Genomic DNA, 19,066 nt, shown 5'->3' on the forward strand with positions numbered 1-19,066 from the left:
TGAGCTCTAACAGTTTTTTTTTTTCACGCTTATTTATTTTTGAGAGAAGACAGTGCAAGCAGGAGAGGGGCAGAGAGAGGGAGACACAGAATCTGAAGCAAGTTCTAGGCTCTGCATTGTCAGCACAGAACCCAATGCGGGGCTTGAACTCATGAGCTGTGATATCATAACCTGAGCCAAAGTCAGACACTTAACCCAGGTGCCCCTCCAGTAGTTTTTTAGTCGATTTCTTGGGATTTCCTGTATAAACTATACTCAAATAGATAGTTTTCCTTGTTCCTTTCCAATTTGGATGCTTTTTACTTCATTAGCTTGTCTGATAGTCCTGGCTAGAACCTTCAGTACAATGTTGAAAGAACAGATAGCCTTATCTTTTCTCTGATCATAGGAAATAGATTTCAGTCTTTCACCTTTCACTAGTTGTTAGCTTTGGGTTTTTCTTATTCAGGTCAAAGAAATTCCTTTCATTTTCCAGTGAAGCCATCTCAGCCTGGGATTATTTTTCCTAGCCAGAGTTATTTCATCTAGAACCAGTATAGCAGTTTATGTCCCTCCGAGAATTTGCCCATTTTGTCTAAGTTATCTAATTTGTTAGTATAAAGTTGTTATATATGTGTGTATGACAATCCTTTTTACTCCTGTAAGGTCAGCATTCATGTTACATCTTTTATTCTGACCTTAATAATCTGAATGTTCTCTTTTCTTCTTGATCAGTGTAGCTAAGGCTTGCTTGCTTCATTCATTCATTCATTCATTCATTCATTCATTCATTCATAAAGTAGGTTTCACGCCCATCCTGGAGTCCAATGTTGGGCTTGAATCCACAAACCTCAGATCAAGACCTGATCCGAGATCAAGAGTCAGATACCTAACCGACTGAGCCACTCAGGTGTCCTGTAGCTAAGGCCTTATTAATTCTTTAAAAAAATCTTGATTTTTGGTTCCACTGATTTTCTTTATTAGTTTTCTATTCTCTTTTTAAAAAATTTTTTTTTTCAACGTTTATTTATTTTTGGGACAGAGAGAGACAGAGCATGAACGGGGGAGGGGCAGAGAGAGAGGGAGACACAGAATCCGAAACAGGCTCCAGGCTCTGAGCTGTCAGCACAGAGCCCGACGCGGGGCTCGAACTCATGGACCACGAAATCATGACCTGAGCCGAAGTCAGCCGCTTAACTGACTGAGCCACCCAGGCGCCCCCAGATTTATTCTTAATTCCAGTGAGATACTGAAATGTTACTCCTATATAACTCTCTTCCTTCTTCCTTCTTCTTTTTATGCTACTATTGTTATTCATATTACATCTATATATATTACTATATTTATATTAATATATGATATATATTAATTATATATTATAATATATAATATATACTAATTAGTATATATACTACCAAAACTATACTGGTCTAATTATTACTTTTAATTATACTTTTCTATTGTTATATATATAATATATAATACATATATTATAATATTAATATACACACACACATTACTATATATATATTACCAAAACTACACTGGTCTAATTATTACTTTATGTAACTTATGTTTTTTAAAGAAGCTGAGAGAAGACTGAAGAACTATATATTCGTCGTTTGTTATATTAATCTTCATTACCATTTCTAGCTCTCTTCATTTGTCCTTATGGGATAATAAGGTTCCAGAAATGGGAAAATATAGATGAGAATTATTTGAGAAAAGCTTTTTCATAACTGAGGAAATATGAAAGATAAAAGGTTGTTGAGAGGGTTAACAGAACACTGAGAAGGCAAGAATTAGAAAAAAGAATAGCCTTCAAATCTTTGGAAATTTAGGTGATCTAACTGAAACAACCTAAGCTTTCAAAATAGTAAATTAATGATAAATTATAAACATGCATACTACATACGAAAAAATGCTCAACATCACTCATCATCAGGGGAATGATGAAATACAAATCAAAACCACAATGAGATACCACCTCACACCTGTCAGAATGGCTAACATTAACAACTCAGGCAACAACAAATGTTGGCAAGGATGCAGAGAAACAGGATCTCTTTTGCATTGTAGGTGGGAATGCAAACTGGTGCAGCCACTGTGGAAAACAGTATGGAGGTCCCTCAAAAAATTAAAAATAGAACTACCCTATGAGCCAGCAATTGCACTACTAGGTATTTATCCAAGGGATACAGGTGTGCTGTTTGAAATACCCCAATGTTTATAGCAGCACTATCAACAATAGCCAAAGTATGGAAAGAGCCCAAATGTCCATCAATGAATGAATGGATAAAGAAGATGTGGTGTGTGTGTGTGTGTGTGTATACATATATACACACACACACACACACACACACACGTGCACACACGCACGCATACACACACACTGGAGTATTACTCAGCAATCAAAAAGAATGAAATCTTGCCATTGGCAACTACACGGATGGAACTCGAGGATATTATGCTAAGCGAAATTAGTCCACCAGAGAAAGACAAATATCATATGAGGACTTTAAGACACAGAACAGATGAACACAATGGAAGGGAAGTAAAAATAATATAAAAACAGGGAGGGGGACAAAACATAAGAGACTCTTAAATATGAAGAACAAACAGAGGGTTACTGGAGGGGTTGTGGGAGGGGGGATGGGCTAAATGGGTAAGGGGCATTAAGGAATCTACTCCTGAAATCATTGTTGCACTATATGCTAACTATCTTGGATGTAAATTAAAAAAATTAAATTAAAAAAAAGAGGAAAAAAACCATGCATACTTACTGATATGGAAATATATTGTTAGGTGAAAAAGTGTATCACAAATCTATATAATATGATACCATTTAGCATAATATATCTTTTGGTGCAGGGAGGAATAGGAGGAGAAAGAGTCGGGAGAGAAGGAAAGGGAGAAAGAGGAGTGAATGGATATGTACCAATATTAAATATGGGTCATGGAATTATGAGTGAATTTCATATTAAGGTTTTTGAATGTATGTAGTTTAGATATTTTTATTTTATATATTTTTAATAGCTTCATTATTAAATATAAAAAACTTTAATATTTTTTGTATTTGTTATAAAATAAAAACAGAAATGAGCAAAAGACATGAAAAGGCAAGTTGGCTAAAATGAAATAAAAAAGGCTGAATGGTATGAAAAAATTCAGCCTCATTAGTAATCAAAGAAATGCAATATACATAATACTGAATTTTTAATTTATCAAGTTGGAAAATATTTTTAAGAGGAAAATACCTAGTGTTAGTAATATGCTGTATCTTGTTGATAAAGGTATAAAGTGACAAAACTTTTCTAAAGACCAACTTAATAATTTTTATAAATTCCCCCCAAAATATCTATACCCTTTTAACCTAACAATTCCATTTAGGAATACTTACTTATTTACTTATTATTTTTTTTTTTTTAATTTTTTTTTTTAACGTTTATTTTTTTTGAGACGGAGAGAGACACAGCATGAACGGGGGAGCGGCAGAGAGAGAGGGAAACACAGAATCGGAAGCAGGCTCCAGGCTCTGAGCCATCAGCCCAGAGCCAGATGCAGGGCTCGAACTCGCAGACTGCGAGATCGTGACCTGAGCCGAAGTCGGACGCTCAACCGACTGAGCCACCCAGGCGCCCCTATTTACTTATTTTTTAAAAACTTTTAAATTTTATTTTAGAGAGAGAAAGCAGGAGTGTGGGAGAGGGGCGGGGGAAGGGGGGAGGGAGGGAGGGAGGGAGGGAGGGAGGGAGGGAGAGAGAGAGAGAGAGAGAGATAATGAATCTCAAGCAGGTTCCATAATCAGTATGGAGCCCAATGAGGGTCTCAATCCTGCAACACTGGGATCATGACCTGTGGTGAAATCAAAAGTCGGATGCTCAAGTGAATGAGCCACCCAGGTACCCCTTGGAAAATTTATTTTAATGAAAAAAGTAGTGAGTGTTACAACTGTTTAGCTGCAACTATTGTTTTGGAAAGCAATCCATCAAAATTTTGGAGTGTATGGTAATTAAGACTTAATCCAATGGAGCTAATCTTTTTTTTTTTTTTTTTTCCCAACATTTTTATTTATTTTTGGGACAGAGAGAGACAAGAGCATGAACGGGGGAGGGGCAGAGAGAGAGGGAGACACAGAATTGGAAACAGGCTCCAGGCTCTGAGCCATCAGCCCAGAGCCTGACGCGGGGCTTGAACTCCCGGACCGCGAGATCGTGACCTGGCTGAAGTCGGACGCTCAACCGACTGCGCCACCCAGGCGCCCCCAATGGAGCTAATCTTAATGTCTAACATGTATGTAACAATATATGAAATAGACCATACAATATATACCGACTTTTTTAATAGTGTCTTATTCTGAGTGTTAGAATTAAAATTTATTTTCTTCTGCTTACCCATGTTTTCTAAATTGTCTCTAATGGACAATAAATTATTGTTTGAAATGGAAAACAAAGTTATTTAAAAATAATCTAATAGGCTGCCCAATAAATAGCTTAGATTTCTACTTCATTGAATTCTTTTTTTTAAAAAAATTTTGATGTTTATTTCTGAAAGAAAGAGAGAGCGCAAGTCGGGGAGGGACAGAGAGGGAAACACAGAATCCGAAGCAGGCTCCAGACTCTGAGCTGTCAATATAGAGTCCGAAGTGGGGCTTGAACTCATGAACCACGAGATCATGACCTGAGCAGAAGTCAGATGCTTAACCCACTGAGCCACCCAGGTGCCCCACTACCTTCACTGAGCTCTAAACCATATATCCAATATTTAGATAAATACTTCAACCAACATGCACACAGTTGAGTCAGTTATACTAGCAAGGAGCACCAAAAACTGTAGCCTCTCCCTCCCTTGATACTAAGCACAAACTATGTATTGGGTATTGTGTTATTACATAAGCTGGGAATAAAAAGAAGAGAGGGGCCTAGATTTTTGGCTTAAACATGAGACTAGTGGCAAGAAACACACGTGTAAACTCAAAACTACAAATCAAGGTACATTTGAGAGTGCCAAGGAAAGGGAAAGATGATTCTAATTTATCTATACCAGTCATCCACAATTTGCTCTTCTTTCTCTCTCTGATTTATTACTGAACCATCAAGATCATAAAACAACAAAATTCACAATATATATTCCTACATTCTGTATAAAGTAAGTCCTACTTATTCTTCAGAGCCAGCTCACATGTTACTTCACCTTTGTTTCTGGGGGTACAAATACTTCTCTTGATATTTTATGACTATGGATTCAGTCTAAGAGGGCAGAGTAAGTCTAATCCATCTTGGTACCCCTACGTCAAGATGGCATCCAATGGATATGCATCATCAATTTTTTAAGCTTTGTTTAAGTGTTAAATGTTACTGGCAAAGGAATCTTAAGAAGTCGTACCTGGTTGGGTTCCTTTTGTCTTCCTCAGAGATCAAAAACCAAACAAAATCTGCATAGCTCATTCTTCCCTCTTTCTGTACTGTTTTTCCCCTGAAGAAAACATATCATTATCAAGTTTCCTGAGCAATTACTCGGATGAATTTAGTAGGATGACAGACTAAGAAATAAAGCAACACCTTCTTTGGAAATTAAGTTAAAAAAATTAGAAGGCTATAACTAAAATTTAAATAAAAAGTAAACAAAAAAATTAGAAGGCTGGAAATCTTACAAAGGTTACAAAACCTATCCTGTTTTCAAAGGCCTAGAAGGGTGAAACCAGAAGACATTTGCTGGTATGAAGAAAGAAGTCTGGTTTCTAATTTGAATGCAAATAATCACCAGGATCAAATACCTTTACCTGTATTTAGGTAAAGGATTAATGTCTGTATATAAAGAATTACTGCTGTCTTGTATGAAGCCATGACATACATGTCATACATGACATGTATGAAGCTGTGCTAAAATGAGATTGTTAAAGTATTACCTGTAATTCATTTTTAAACTCAGATGCTTTTTCTTACCTTGTTACTGCCCCAGAAAATATCCTTTCAATAATTCTGTTTGATGAAGCTAAATGTAAATAAGAAAGTACAAAGCTAGTTAGGAACATGTTCCATAAAGGCAATACTTTGGGCAAATTTATTTTCAGTAGCTATGAGCTAAAACACAATAATCTTCTATAACAAGAATATGAATATTTAAAATTTTACTTATGTATAATTTATGTTTTTGAAAGTAAGAATTTGAAGTGGCATAATCAATCATTAAAAAAAAAGAATAGGCAAATGATTATGCCTGACAGCTGTGATGTATTAATATAGTTGAGCGTCCTAACAACTAAGACAAAAACGTATAGGATTTATATTGATCTTGTATCTAAGACAATTTTCCTCTAAAACAAGACAAATTTTATCCTTGTATTAAATTCAAGGGGAACTGATCAGCAACTCCTAAGATAAGGGACTCTGAGTACAACAATGGAGAATGCTTTCAAGTAGAATTTTATAGAAGATACCTAAACATACCACAAACATACTTTTCATATATTCTTATTCCATAAAAGTCCAGGACATAACATACAATTTTATCTTAAGATAGCATGTTGCTTTTGATGGTAGATCCTAGAGAATCTATAGCAGTGTACCTCATTGTTGGTTCAAAATAACCAAAGCCTTTAGTTTTACCAAAAGGCTATGTCAATAGATCTCAGACCTAGGGATTTGGTGAGGACAGAATCTGTTCTTTTAAGAAGTGCCCCAGGCAACAGCATGTACACTAAAATTTCCAAAAAAGTGATGAAGTTATTAGACATAGCTATCAGCATCTAATTCTTCTGCACACAGTTAGGTATAGTCAACCTAAAGGTAAAATTAATTTGGCTGAAGAATGTTGGGAATATGGGTGTCAGTAGAGCCATGCCTAGCCACAAAGCTTATATAAGGACCCTCTAGACTTTGGTGAACATTGGTTTATAATAATTTGTACTATACAAACAGAGGGCTGTATAGGAAAGGCATGGACATTTAATCCCAAAGCTAAAGTCTTTTTTACATTTGGGAGATTTACCCTAAAATTGAAGATCATGTCCCATTTAGGACAGGCTGATGGATTGCCAATTATGTAGTTTTGATGGGCTCTTCATCATGCAGGCTTAGATGCCTAGTTATTTGGACATCATCACTTTAATATACCTCTATTGAATTGTTATGTGTATATATACATTTTGGAACCTAATGAGAATTATGATTGTATCAGCTGGAGAGAGTGCTTTAGAGCCCATAAGGTTTGTAGGACCTCATGTTACACAGATGATCTGGCCACCGGTGATTAGAAGGTGCACGGCTAATAAAGCTGACCCGATATGCCTGTGAGTATCTCCATCTTTATGCTATTCTGGTGACAGGAAGATTATGACTACTTGAAGAAGGGAGGTATAGTACTAAAATGCTTGTTCATCAATAAGTACATCTGGGTATTTTCTCTTGATACCTGGTTGGCACCTGAGAATAGAGAGGAAGGACTCTTTTTTATATATGGAAAATTCTATGATACTTAAGATCATATAGAATGAAACTCTTCTTAAGATGCAAACAGTTAATCACAGAGATACCAAATAACAGAAGTGAAATTCAATGTATTTAAGATTTGTACTCTGCTACACCTAAAGGGCTAAAGGCTGATTTAAAATAAATAGCAGTGCCTGAGAAGACATTTAAGAATAGAACAATCTTATGAGAATCTTATGAGACAATCGTATGAGAAAAGAATGAGTCAATGTATCTTGGTGCTTGAGGAAGAATATTTGCAGGTAATAGGTTATAAGTTTACTAACTGGTAAAAATGAAGCAAAAGGAGTAGTATCATGTGATGTTTAATATTTTTGTTTTCTGATAAAAGAAAACACACAAAATCCATCTGCGGAGAAAATATCTATTCTGGATCTAAATCCCAAAAGGTAAGTTGTTATTAGTCCTTGAAAACACTGGCATATTATTTCATCCTTGTCTGTTTATAAATACTGTAAAATGGGAAACTTACAGGGTGTACATACACTCTCTTTCAAATAAACTACATAGGAATGGATCTAATTCAACTCATCACTAGAAAATAAACATCACAGAGTGCCTGGGTGGTGCAGTTGGTTAAGCATCCAACTCTCGGCTCAGGTCATAATCTCAATCTCCTGAGTTTGGGCCCCACATGGGGCTCTGCACTGACAGTGCAGAACCTGCTTGGAATTCTCTCTCTCCCCTCTGTCTCTCCCCTGCACGTGCTCTCTCTTTCTCTCCTCTCTCTCCCAAAAACTAAAATAAACATACTAATTAATTAAATTAATCAAAGGCAATCAAAACAAAGACTCTAATTGCTTATTTACCTTAAGTACCTTCTCCTACACTTGCCTTCTAAATGAAAAATCGATACCTTCACTCATTCCCACTTAAAAATTCTTGGCTCTTTAAAGAGGACTTGATGGGGCACCTAGGTGGCTCAGTTGGTTGAGTGTCTGACTTCGGCTCAGGGTGTGAGTTCGAACCCCACATCGGGATCTCTGCTGTCAGTGTGGAGCCGGCTTTGGATCCTCTGTCCCCTCCCTCTTTGTACCTCCCCCATTCGCTCTCAAAAATAAATTAAAAAAAATTTTTTTTAAAAAGAAGACTTGATTAGATAAAGAATTTAAGAAATGGGAATTTCTCATTCATGTAACAATTCAGATAACTCTTGCCTTCTTCAAAATAGTTAAGTCTTAACAACTATAAAACACTCACCCTGGTCATTATATCGAGATAAATCAGCCTGGCTGATGTAGAGGTCATGATCACTATCTAGCTCCCAGAATTTACAATAAATAACATAGAAATGTTCATAGGAGAAGTAATCTGTGATTTGGTTTATATCTTCCTCTTCTTCCAAAAGGGCTAGAGTCTGAAATAAAGTATGAAGAGAAGGATTAATTTATTTTAAAATTATGAAAAACAGCTTTGGCCATTATATAGAGTCTAATGAAGTTTTATTTTAAATTTAATTAAAATTTTTGGTTTTGGTACTAAACCAGGAACTGTAACAGGCAACCTCATCCTACCTTTAATCAACTGACCAATCTATAAACATTTACAAACTCTATATTATGCTTAGCAAAGGGATAGATGCTGTGGAGGATTTAAAAGCAGGGAAAGGGAAGGACTGTTACCAAGGAGACTATATCCTGTCAGAGGTCCCCAAACTAGCAAACCAGAACACACAAGAGGCTGAAATAGATGGTCATGAACTGACATTGCTTTTAACTTTCCAAAATTATGAAGACTGGGCATCTCCTCTATTATGTAGAGTGGAAGTCTACATATAGGGTTTGGCTTTGTAATGAGATCAAGTTTACTATAAAGGAGACTTATGTATGGTACTGTGCTGATGTGCCTGGTGTGGAAAGTATGGGGGATGGAGCTGTGGGGCCCTAAGCTGGAAGTAAACCGGGGTCTCCCCTGATTCACTGTGTACCCTGATGGAAAACACCAGAAACAATAATGCTAAACCCAGGTTTCTTAACAATTCTTACAATTATCATGCAAGTGGGCAGATAAATAGAGATGTTTTCAGAAATGAAAAATTCAGAAAGATATAAGAAACCATAAGGAAACTTAGGAAATAGAAAAAACAAAATGAGATGGCAGAAGTCAGATCAGATATATCAACAATCACAATAAATATAAATGAATAGAGTCTCCATATTAAAGCATTTTCAGATTGAGTATAAAAACCAGCCCCCCCCCCAAAAAAACAGATCAAGATATATGCTATCCATAAGAGATAAATAAAATTTAAAAGGAAAGTTAAAAAAAAAAGACAAATATTTACTAGCTAAATCTTAACAGCAACAACAACAAAAAAATGTCAATATGATTAGAAACTACAGTGGAATTAAAGGTGAAAAACATTATAAGGAACAAAAATATTTCATAGTGCAAATAAATTACTTCTATAAAAAATTATGTTCCAAAATGTAAATACTGGGAAACCAATATGCCCTGACAAGCTGAGAACATAAATTATGAGACTAAAACTACTTAATGGAAGATTCTGCTGCCAGTAAAAATTATAAAGTCTACACAGAAACAAAGGAAAACCATGACATGGTAAAAGCAAAATATGGTATATAAAATTATACACACTAAGAATATGTAAAATCCATTTAATCTGCACATATATATGAGACAAGAAAAACACATACAAAAATGTTATTAGTTGTATTAGGGTGATAAAACAGGAATTTTTTTTGTTTTCCAAACAAGGCTTGTAATGTTTTGTTTTACAAAATGTTCTTTAACATGTATAAAGCAGAATATGTACATTAAAACAAATCTTGAGAAGGAGCTCTCATTTTAACCTACTGGATTGTCACAAAATGAAAAAGATGACTTCTGCTGTTGGTAAATGTGTGTGAACTAGTACAGGTTTTTGGCAGGATCTATCAGACTGAAAATGTACATACCATTTGATCCAGGATTTTCCCTCCAGTAGTCTATTCTAGAAAAAATTTTTTTTTAATTTAATTTTTTAATGTTTATTTTTGAGAGAGACAGAGGGTCAGCAGGGGAGGGGCAGAGACAGAGAGGGAGACACAATCCAAAACAGGCTCTAGGCTCTGAGCTGTCAGCACAGAGCCCAACGTGGGGCTCAAACCATGAGATCATGACCTGAGACAAAGTCGGATGCTTAACCGACTGAGCCACACAGGCACCCCTATTCTAGAAAGATTCTTAACAGGAGGAAAATACAGGGATATTCACTGCATCTTTCCAAAGAAAAAATATGAAAATGACTTCAACATCTTCTAAAGGGGAGTATGTAATTTAGTTACGGTAGAACCATACCACAGATTATGCAGAAGAATCATAAAAATGAGATAGATTTATATGAATGGAAATGAAAAGAATGTCAAGATATACCGTTAGTGGAAAAAAACAAATTAACAGAATAATGATCTCATATATTACAAAACCTCGTAACAGTAGCCATACAAAATAAAACTGTATACTTCATGTAAACATACAAGGGAATAAAACCACAGATAATGTGGGTTCTGTCTGGGAAAAGGAATGAAATGGCAGCATAAAGAGATAAATAGTGACTTCTGCTGGTTATTCTAGATATGCCACGTACTTGAATGCTTCATGAGCATATATACATTACGAGCATACATTCATGAATAATGCACTAATAGGAAGAATAAGAAGAGGGGTAGGGGAGAAGGGGAAAAATTAAACCATGTTCTAGGAAGAACATTTGAGTTCTGTTTCCAATTCAATCACTTACTTGCTGTGTGATCTTACCTGTCATTCAACGGTATCTGAGCCTCAAATTTTATCATCAGTTAAAAAAAATATATATTATAATAATGCTAGAAACTATAAACTCTAATGTGCTTCAGGAATGTGAGGGATTATCATCATTCTCAAGGTATGAAGCCTTTTTTATGGAATTACTGCCATTTTGACCCATCCCATATTACCTGCTGAGAGAGGAAGGCACCAGGTGTTCAATAAATATTAACAATCACTGTGATTACTATTCATTTTAGAATAAAAAAGGTGTGTATATGTATTATGGGCTGCTCATTTTGCCAAGTCTTCATTACTTTGTCTGTCTCAGATGAAGACATGGAAAAATAAAGAGTACATAAGGTGGTATTATTACCCTAAGCTTCATTTAGTATGATTCATTGAAAATAAAATATTTCCTTTCAACCATGAACCATTCTTTAGATTAACAGAAGCTTCCACAGTCAGGCACGAAGATTACCTCAGTAAAAGGCTCCCACTAGTGGTCAACACTTTCATAGTAGGTAAAATAAATAAAAAAATTGAATGAAATGTGTCTTTCTTAAAAGAATTTTTAATATTTTTCTCCACTCCAGTAGGAGCTGGATAAAGAGTCATTGTCAAAAGGATCACGTTGAAATCCCTCTATTCCTTTTGCAAGGTCTTTCCTAACCCAGCCTGCCAGGCTGCATCACTGGTCAGTCTCTGCAGAGCCACCAGCCAGTAGACTGTTCCGTTTGAGACTTAAGACACTTTCATGCTTATGGGCCTTTGCTCCTTCTATCTGGAATCCCCTTCTAATTTTTTATTTTGATAAACTCCCAATATCCTCCAAGGTCAAGATCACATGTCAGTCCTGTGAGGCCTTCTATGCATATTTGTTATCCATTTCTGTGAAAATTTTCCTCAGGTGTGACTGTGTGCTTTTCTTTTACTCCACATGCCTCGATACAAAAATCTCTGGTTATTCACCTTTGTTACCCCCAACACATCTCAGGTTATCTGATAAATGCTTAATGACTGAAAGTAGTGAAAGTGCTTTGCATGCAGTAGGCGCTCAAATACTTGTTAAATGAACTAATAGTATTATTTAAACTGCTCTTTTTTTAGGTTTATTTATTTTGAGAGAGAGTATGCATGTGTGAGCAAGCAGGGAAAGGGCGGGTGGGGGGGGAGAGGGGGAGCGAGAGCGAGAGCGAGAGCTAGAGAGAGAGAGAGAGAGAAACCCAAGCAGGCCCCATGCTCAGCACAGAGCTCAACATGGGGCTCAGTCCCACGACCGTGAGATCATGACCTGAGCCAGTATCAAGTCTTGGACACTTAACTGAGTCACCCAGGCTCCCCTTAATTGCTTTTATACATGAATTCCAATGAGAGACCTACTTGCAAAAAGTTGCTTTTTCTTATTTCTGTCGAAGTTATTTTTCCACTCCAAGATCTGTTGACTGTGTAGAATATTCTCTGAATAACCTGGTTCCAAAAGGAAAACAAACCAAATAAAAAAATTGAAGATAGCTATTACTTTACCAAAAGCCATCTTATGAATGTACCTTGAACAAAAAGCTATGTTTTGGTTTTCTGATTATGTCAAGCGTAATTTCTAATAAAAATTAACACTGTATTTTAAAAACTAGAACCATGTAATTTACATCTGTCCCTATAATTCCAAGAAGAATAAAAAGATATTCTTTGTTCATAAGTCTGCATTCCAGCTGCCTACATGTCACTTTATTTAACTCTCATCTTATACATTGATGCCTGATTCAAGCAGTGCTTACTGGGCTGGATGTTTTGGGAAGGTAAATGAGGTAGGAAATACACACTGGGTTGGCTTAACAATTGGTGGGTCAGAAGAATGGCTCCCAAGATAGTCTGATTCAAGAGGGCATTATTCTGGTTATTTTAGCCTTATTCACTAGAATCTTAAAGACTTCCAGTCTTCCAGCCTCTCTCTGGAAACTCAAATACATCTGGGATATCTCCTACCAAGTCCATGCTTGGCCATGAACAATTGTTATTAGCTAGGGTTTTAAAAGAGCTTAACAACAGATGGGAAACTCTGGAGAAGACCGTGGACAGGACGAGAGAGGAGGGAATGGGTTGCAAATGTGTTTGAGATTGACAACATGTGTGTTGTACAGGAGAGTACTGGAGAAGGAAGACAAAGCTGACATCCTGGAGGGAGGAGGCCACAGTGTATTCCTAACAATTTTACCTGGGGTTATGCCCACCCATTTAATTTCCCTTTGACCAGCTACTTTTTTTTTTTTTTTTCTTTTCTCAAAAAAAAAAAAAAAAAAAAAAGGCAGCAAGAGCAACTTGAATAGTTTTTGACACTTTGCCTTTGATTTTGATTGTCAAATAAAACAGAAATCCTGTATCATTGGTGGTTTTATCATGGAAAAGATTAGATCCTTTTTAAAAGTTATTTGGTGCAAGAAGAACAAAAAAGGGAAGACATTTGGACATCTATCCAAATAGGCGTAATGGGGGACTACACCACCATTCGCCTTCTGGATTCTTTAGCAAAGACAGTGATTCTGGAACAGAGCAGGGAAATACCAGCCTCAGAATGAAGGCCCAAATTTCTGTTGCCCAGCTTTCCTTATCCTACTCCTGCTATCAGTGCTAACTCCTGACCCTTCAAAATCTAGCTCAACTTGCCAACTCCACAGGAAGCCCTAAAACAGGGACTAGGGTAGAGAGAACTCTGTCTTCCGTGCTCCAATTGTCATGCGAGTCTCCTTCCGTTCTTCCTGTGGTTATATTCTAAACACACTGGTGTGGTCAGACACCTATCATGACCTCCAAACTCCAAAGTACCAGGTCTTTCTTGACTTGCATCCCAGTGCCTGATAATGGTGCTTTGCATATATCAGATAGCTAATAATTGCTTGATACATTTTTTAATTTGAGGAATAATTGACATACATTAGTTTCAGGTATACATGATTACATATATTTATATACTGCAAAATGATCACCATATATAGTTACAGAATTTTTTTCTTGTGATAAGAACTCTTTACTCTCTTAGCAACTTTCAAATATGCAATATATTTGTATTTTTGTGCTGCATATTATTAACTATATATAGTATATACAGTATTAACTATAGTCATCATGCTGTACTTTATATTCCCATGACTTATTTACTCTATAACTGGAAGTTTGTACCTTTTAACTCCCTCTTCACCCATTTTGCCCCACCTACCCCCTGCCTTTGGAAACCACCAATCTGTTTTCTATATCTATGAGCTTAACTTTGTTTTTTTTTGTGTGTGTTTTTTTGGATTCCACATATAAGAGAGATCATACAGTATCTGTCTCTGACTGACTTATTTCACTTAGCGTAATATTTTCAGAGTTGATCTGTGTTGTTGCAGATGGCAAGATTTCATGAGTTAAGGGTGCCAACCCTGGCCATGTGTGCAGTTGAAACTCCACATATACCTTTTGACTCCCCCAAAACTTAACTACTAATAGCTTACTGTTGACTAGAAGCCTTACAAATAACAAAAACAGCTGATTAACATATATTCTGTACATGGTATAGGTACTGTATAACTGTATTCTTACAATAAAGCTAGAGAAAATATTAAGAAAATCATAAGAAAGAGAAAATATATTTACAGTGCTATAAAGAAAATCTGCATATAAATGGACCCATGCCGTTCAAACCCATGTTGTTCAAGGGTCAACTGTATGTATATACCTCATCTTCTTTATCCATCCACTGAGGAACACTTAGGTTGTTTCCATATTGTGGCCACTGTAAATAATGCTGCAATGAACATGGGGTGCATTTATCTTTTTGAGTTGGTATCTTTTTTTCTTCAGATAAATATCCTGCAGTAAGATTGCTGGATCATACAGTGGTTGTATTTTTAATTTTTTGAAGAATCTCATACAGTCTTCCATAGTGGGTGAACAAATTTACATCCACACCAACAGTGCACAAGGGTTCCTTTTTTTCTACATCCTTGCCAACACTTGTTATTTTCCTGTCTTTTTGTTATTAGTTATTCTAACAGGTGTGAGGTGACATCTTTGTGGTTTTGATTTGCATTTCCCTGATGATTAGTGCTGTTGAGCACCTTTTCATGTACCTGTTGGCCATCTGAATGTCTTCCTTAGAAAACTGCTTGATAAATTAATGAGGTTTGAGAGTTGTGTAACAAAGACTTTCATATTGTACCTGTGATAAAGACATATGGGTTGGATTTGTAGCTAGTTGAATAACTCTAGCCAGCATTGTAAGTAGCAGATGGATGCCAACCCAAGAAAGGTCTCTAATTAGTATTTCATATAAATCAGTACTGTTGTTTGTGACTTACAGATAGATAGATGGCATATAAAGTGTACAGAAAACATAAAACAGAGAAGGGTAACTATATTCAAAATTATTGTAAAGGATACTATTAATTTAGTAATTTTTACTCTTGAGGAAAAAGTAAGACTGGAGTGTACCTGTGACCATGATCTGAATGGCTGACTATCAGGTGGGAGATTTGTCTCTGTGTTGCACCAGAAGCACAACTAAAACTACTGGATACTCCTTATACTAAAATGCTTTAAAATACGTAAGAATTTCGTAAAATTAGCCCTATGAAGCAATGGGTTGTATAAAGTAGTAAGGTTTCTTCTCACCACAATTATTTAAAACAGGATTCCTGGGGCGCCTGGGTGGCGCAGTCGGTTAAGCGTCCGACTTCAGCCAGGTCACGATCTCACGGTCCGTGAGTTCGAGCCCCGCGTCGGGCTCTGGGCTGATGGCTCAGAGCCTGGAGCCTGTTTCCGATTCTGTGTCTCCCTCTCTCTCTGCCCCTCCCCCGTTCATGCTCTGTCTCTCTCTGTCCCAAAAATAAATAAACGTTGAAAGAAAAAAAAAAAAATTAAAAAAAAAAAAAAAAACAAAAAAACAGGATTCCTGCATTAGATTCAAGCTAGGACTAGTTGGTATGTAAATTCTCTATTGGCTCCAATCATTCAGAATCTGACTTGAGGTGCTTCAGGGCAGAAAATGTGGCTTACTCAACAATGCATTCTTAACACTAGCTTGGCAAAAGTTCATATAAAAAAGATGGAGGCTTTTTAGCACAGAAATTATATATATGAAAATAAACATTAAGAATACCATTTATCATAGTTCCATGACTCCTCAAGTAAAAGTCAATTTCAATACATATTATTACACCAAAGTTTTATGTGTTGATTATATTTTTATCCTTATTATTTGATTTTGATTATAAATTTTCTTAACGTTTGAGTTTCCTACCAGTATTTCATATTTATATACTCTTCAAATATATTATTTTGGGATGTACTGTGTTATACTTAAAATCATAAAGTTTTGACCTGTATTTATTTTTGCTTATTATTCATTTTTTGAAAGAATTTTTAAAATTAATGTTTTGACTGTTAAGCATTTCCTATTTTTAGCCCCTAACTTACTTATCTAATAATATTAAAAAATGTATTCCTTTTCCATAGTCTAAATCTCTTTATTCAGTTGCCCCACTTCATCAGCACGTTTATTGGTTTCCACATTACTGATTCAGCATTTTAGCTTATTTAGGTAAGGATACCATCTAGTGGTGAGAACATGTAGCTGCTTGGTTCTACATCAATTACCCTTGTTTTTCCCCCTAATTTTGTTCTACAACTCTTAGGTAAATAAAAAAAAAATGAATCCCAATTTTAAAAATAGTAAACAAAATTTAAAAATTAATAATAGTAAGAATAATTGTTTATTAGCAGTGAGCGGAATGAAATTCGACAAATTTTTTTTTACCAAGGGATCTCCAGTTAACTTGATAGTCTGACTCTTAGGGGCGCCTGGGTGGCGCAGTCGGTTAAGCGTCCGACTTCAGCCAGGTCACGATCTCGCGGTCCGTGAGTTCGAGCCCCGTGTCCGGCTCTGGGCTGATGGCTCAGAGCCTGGAGCCTGTTTCCGATTCTGTGTCTCCCTCTCTCTCTGCCCCTCCCCCGTTCATGCTCTGTCTCTCTCTGTCCCAAAAATAAATAAGCATTGATAGTCTGACTCTTAAATCAGTTTCCTTTCTTTGGCTTTGTATCTATTGAGCTGGAAACCTCTAATTTACAAGTATAAGTCACCAGGAATGCAAGTAAGTGTGTGGTGGCTCTATCAGACAGGTTTTGACAAGTGGATTGGACGAAGACAAAGAAATTAGAGATTGCTCATTGTAGGTAACCTAAATGCAGATGAACAGACTCAAATGCTGGAAGCATGGTTCTACTACCTGACAGGAAGTGGTGAAAAGATTCTTAATCCACTCTGGTTAATATGGCTCTGAAAAGTATTTCTTCATGGTCTTCTGCAGAATGTGACTTAAAAAAAATCTAATACCCACATTTCTTCCTTTCTCTGTCAAGAGGAGAAGTTCTCAAGGGGAAAGAGGCAAGCTGTTAGTAATCAGCAGTCTCCACCACAATTTAGTCATCTTAGGAAATATCAGTACATTGTCCTCAGCAATTAAAATCCTGGCATTTTGGTCTGAAGTGATGGCTTCAGGCCAATTAAGACATTGAATACATCGCTAAGACATCATCAGAGGAAGCCAGAGAATGTCTTTGCTGCCAGCACCAATACCACAAAGAAATATTTTCAATCTCATTGCTTATTTTAAAAACTCCTATGAGCACCTCTTCCCTCAGAAGTCAGCATATGCCAGCTAGGATAAGCAGTATCTTTTATTCACTGGCAATTTCTTTGCATGGCATGCGAAACTGCAAACTCAAGACTGTAAGTTGCTAGTATTTCCAATTTTCATTTCCATTCACTTTCAAGAGACTTATTTTTCAAAAGCTAACTTGTCTCTGGAAATAAAGAAGAATACGGAGTAATTTTGGGTGCATTCTCTTGAGTAGTGATGTTCTTTTTGCTGTATGCATAGTTGGTGCTCTGTCCTTCCGTCTAAAAACAGCTGGCAAAATAATTAACTAAACAAATGAAAAGTCTTTTCCTATAGCACAGGTTTTTAGTGATAAATAGAAATAAAAAGTTGACCAACTTTTCTTCATCATATGAGTGCCACACATAAGCTAATATTTGAGTCATACTTTGTGTCAGTTTCTTCCAACTAAACAAAGTAAAATAACTGAATAATTCTGACACGCAAACAAAAGAATATACTAATTGTTCTACATCATATGGCACTGAGATTAAATAACATTCAATAAGTTAATTTAGATTTTTCTGAGATATCTTAAATTTCAAGCTTGATCTTCCTAAGTATCTTAGAAATAGCATGATCTGATCAGTTTTTGCTACGAGCAAAAACTCTCTCTCTTTCACTTTTATGCCATTAACAACATTTCATTAATTTCATACTAGAAAACCTATTTTGCATTTCTTCTAGAAAAACTCACTGTACTCTGAAGTAATGCATAAGTTCCAATGACTTCATGCCATTATTTGACCAGATTTCCCAAAAGAAAAGGCACTGGGGAGAATAGATAACCAGTCCTTTAACAAAATTCTGTTTCCAGATATTCATGTGATACATTTTATATGCATTTTCTTTATTTATTTAATTTTTAAAAATGTTTATTTATTTTGAGAGAGAGCGAGCGAGTGAGCATGAGTGGGGAAGAGCAGAGAGGCAGAGAGAGAGAGAGAGAGAGAGAGGGAGGGAGGGAGGGAGGGAATCCCAAGCAGGCTCCACACTGTCAGTGCAGAGCCTGTAGCAGGGCTCTAAACTACCCAGGCGCCCCTGCATTTTCCTTTTTTAGATGGCACTATGAAGTTATCACAATAGATGCACTTATCTTAGTACACAGAGATTCATATTCTACACTCTCAGTTGGATCTTGTTTACTATTTATGA

The 19,066-nt window shown here is 36.2% G+C and overlaps 1 protein-coding gene across 5 annotated transcripts in view; it reads right to left on the reverse strand.

Moving 5' to 3' along the window:
- PPP2R3A (protein phosphatase 2 regulatory subunit B''alpha) overlaps positions 1 to 19,066 on the reverse strand; it is a 212,324-nt gene that overhangs the window by 57,223 nt on the left and 136,035 nt on the right. For 4 of the 5 annotated variants that reach the window (XM_045503555.1, XM_045503554.1, XM_045503552.1 and 1 more), the window contains 4 exons: positions 12,600 to 12,686; positions 8,670 to 8,826; positions 5,925 to 5,973; positions 5,365 to 5,454 (listed from right to left, as the gene is read on the reverse strand). In XM_045503555.1, coding sequence (XP_045359511.1) covers positions 5,365 to 5,454; positions 5,925 to 5,973; positions 8,670 to 8,826; positions 12,600 to 12,686 — 383 coding nt within the window. The remainder of the gene's footprint in view (positions 1 to 5,364; positions 5,455 to 5,924; positions 5,974 to 8,669; positions 8,827 to 12,599; positions 12,687 to 19,066) is intronic. The other variant, XM_045503556.1, reaches the window with a different exon arrangement.

The sequence above is a fragment of the Leopardus geoffroyi genome, chromosome C2 (assembly GCF_018350155.1).
Source record: "Leopardus geoffroyi isolate Oge1 chromosome C2, O.geoffroyi_Oge1_pat1.0, whole genome shotgun sequence".
Taxonomy (NCBI): Eukaryota; Metazoa; Chordata; class Mammalia; order Carnivora; family Felidae; genus Leopardus; species Leopardus geoffroyi.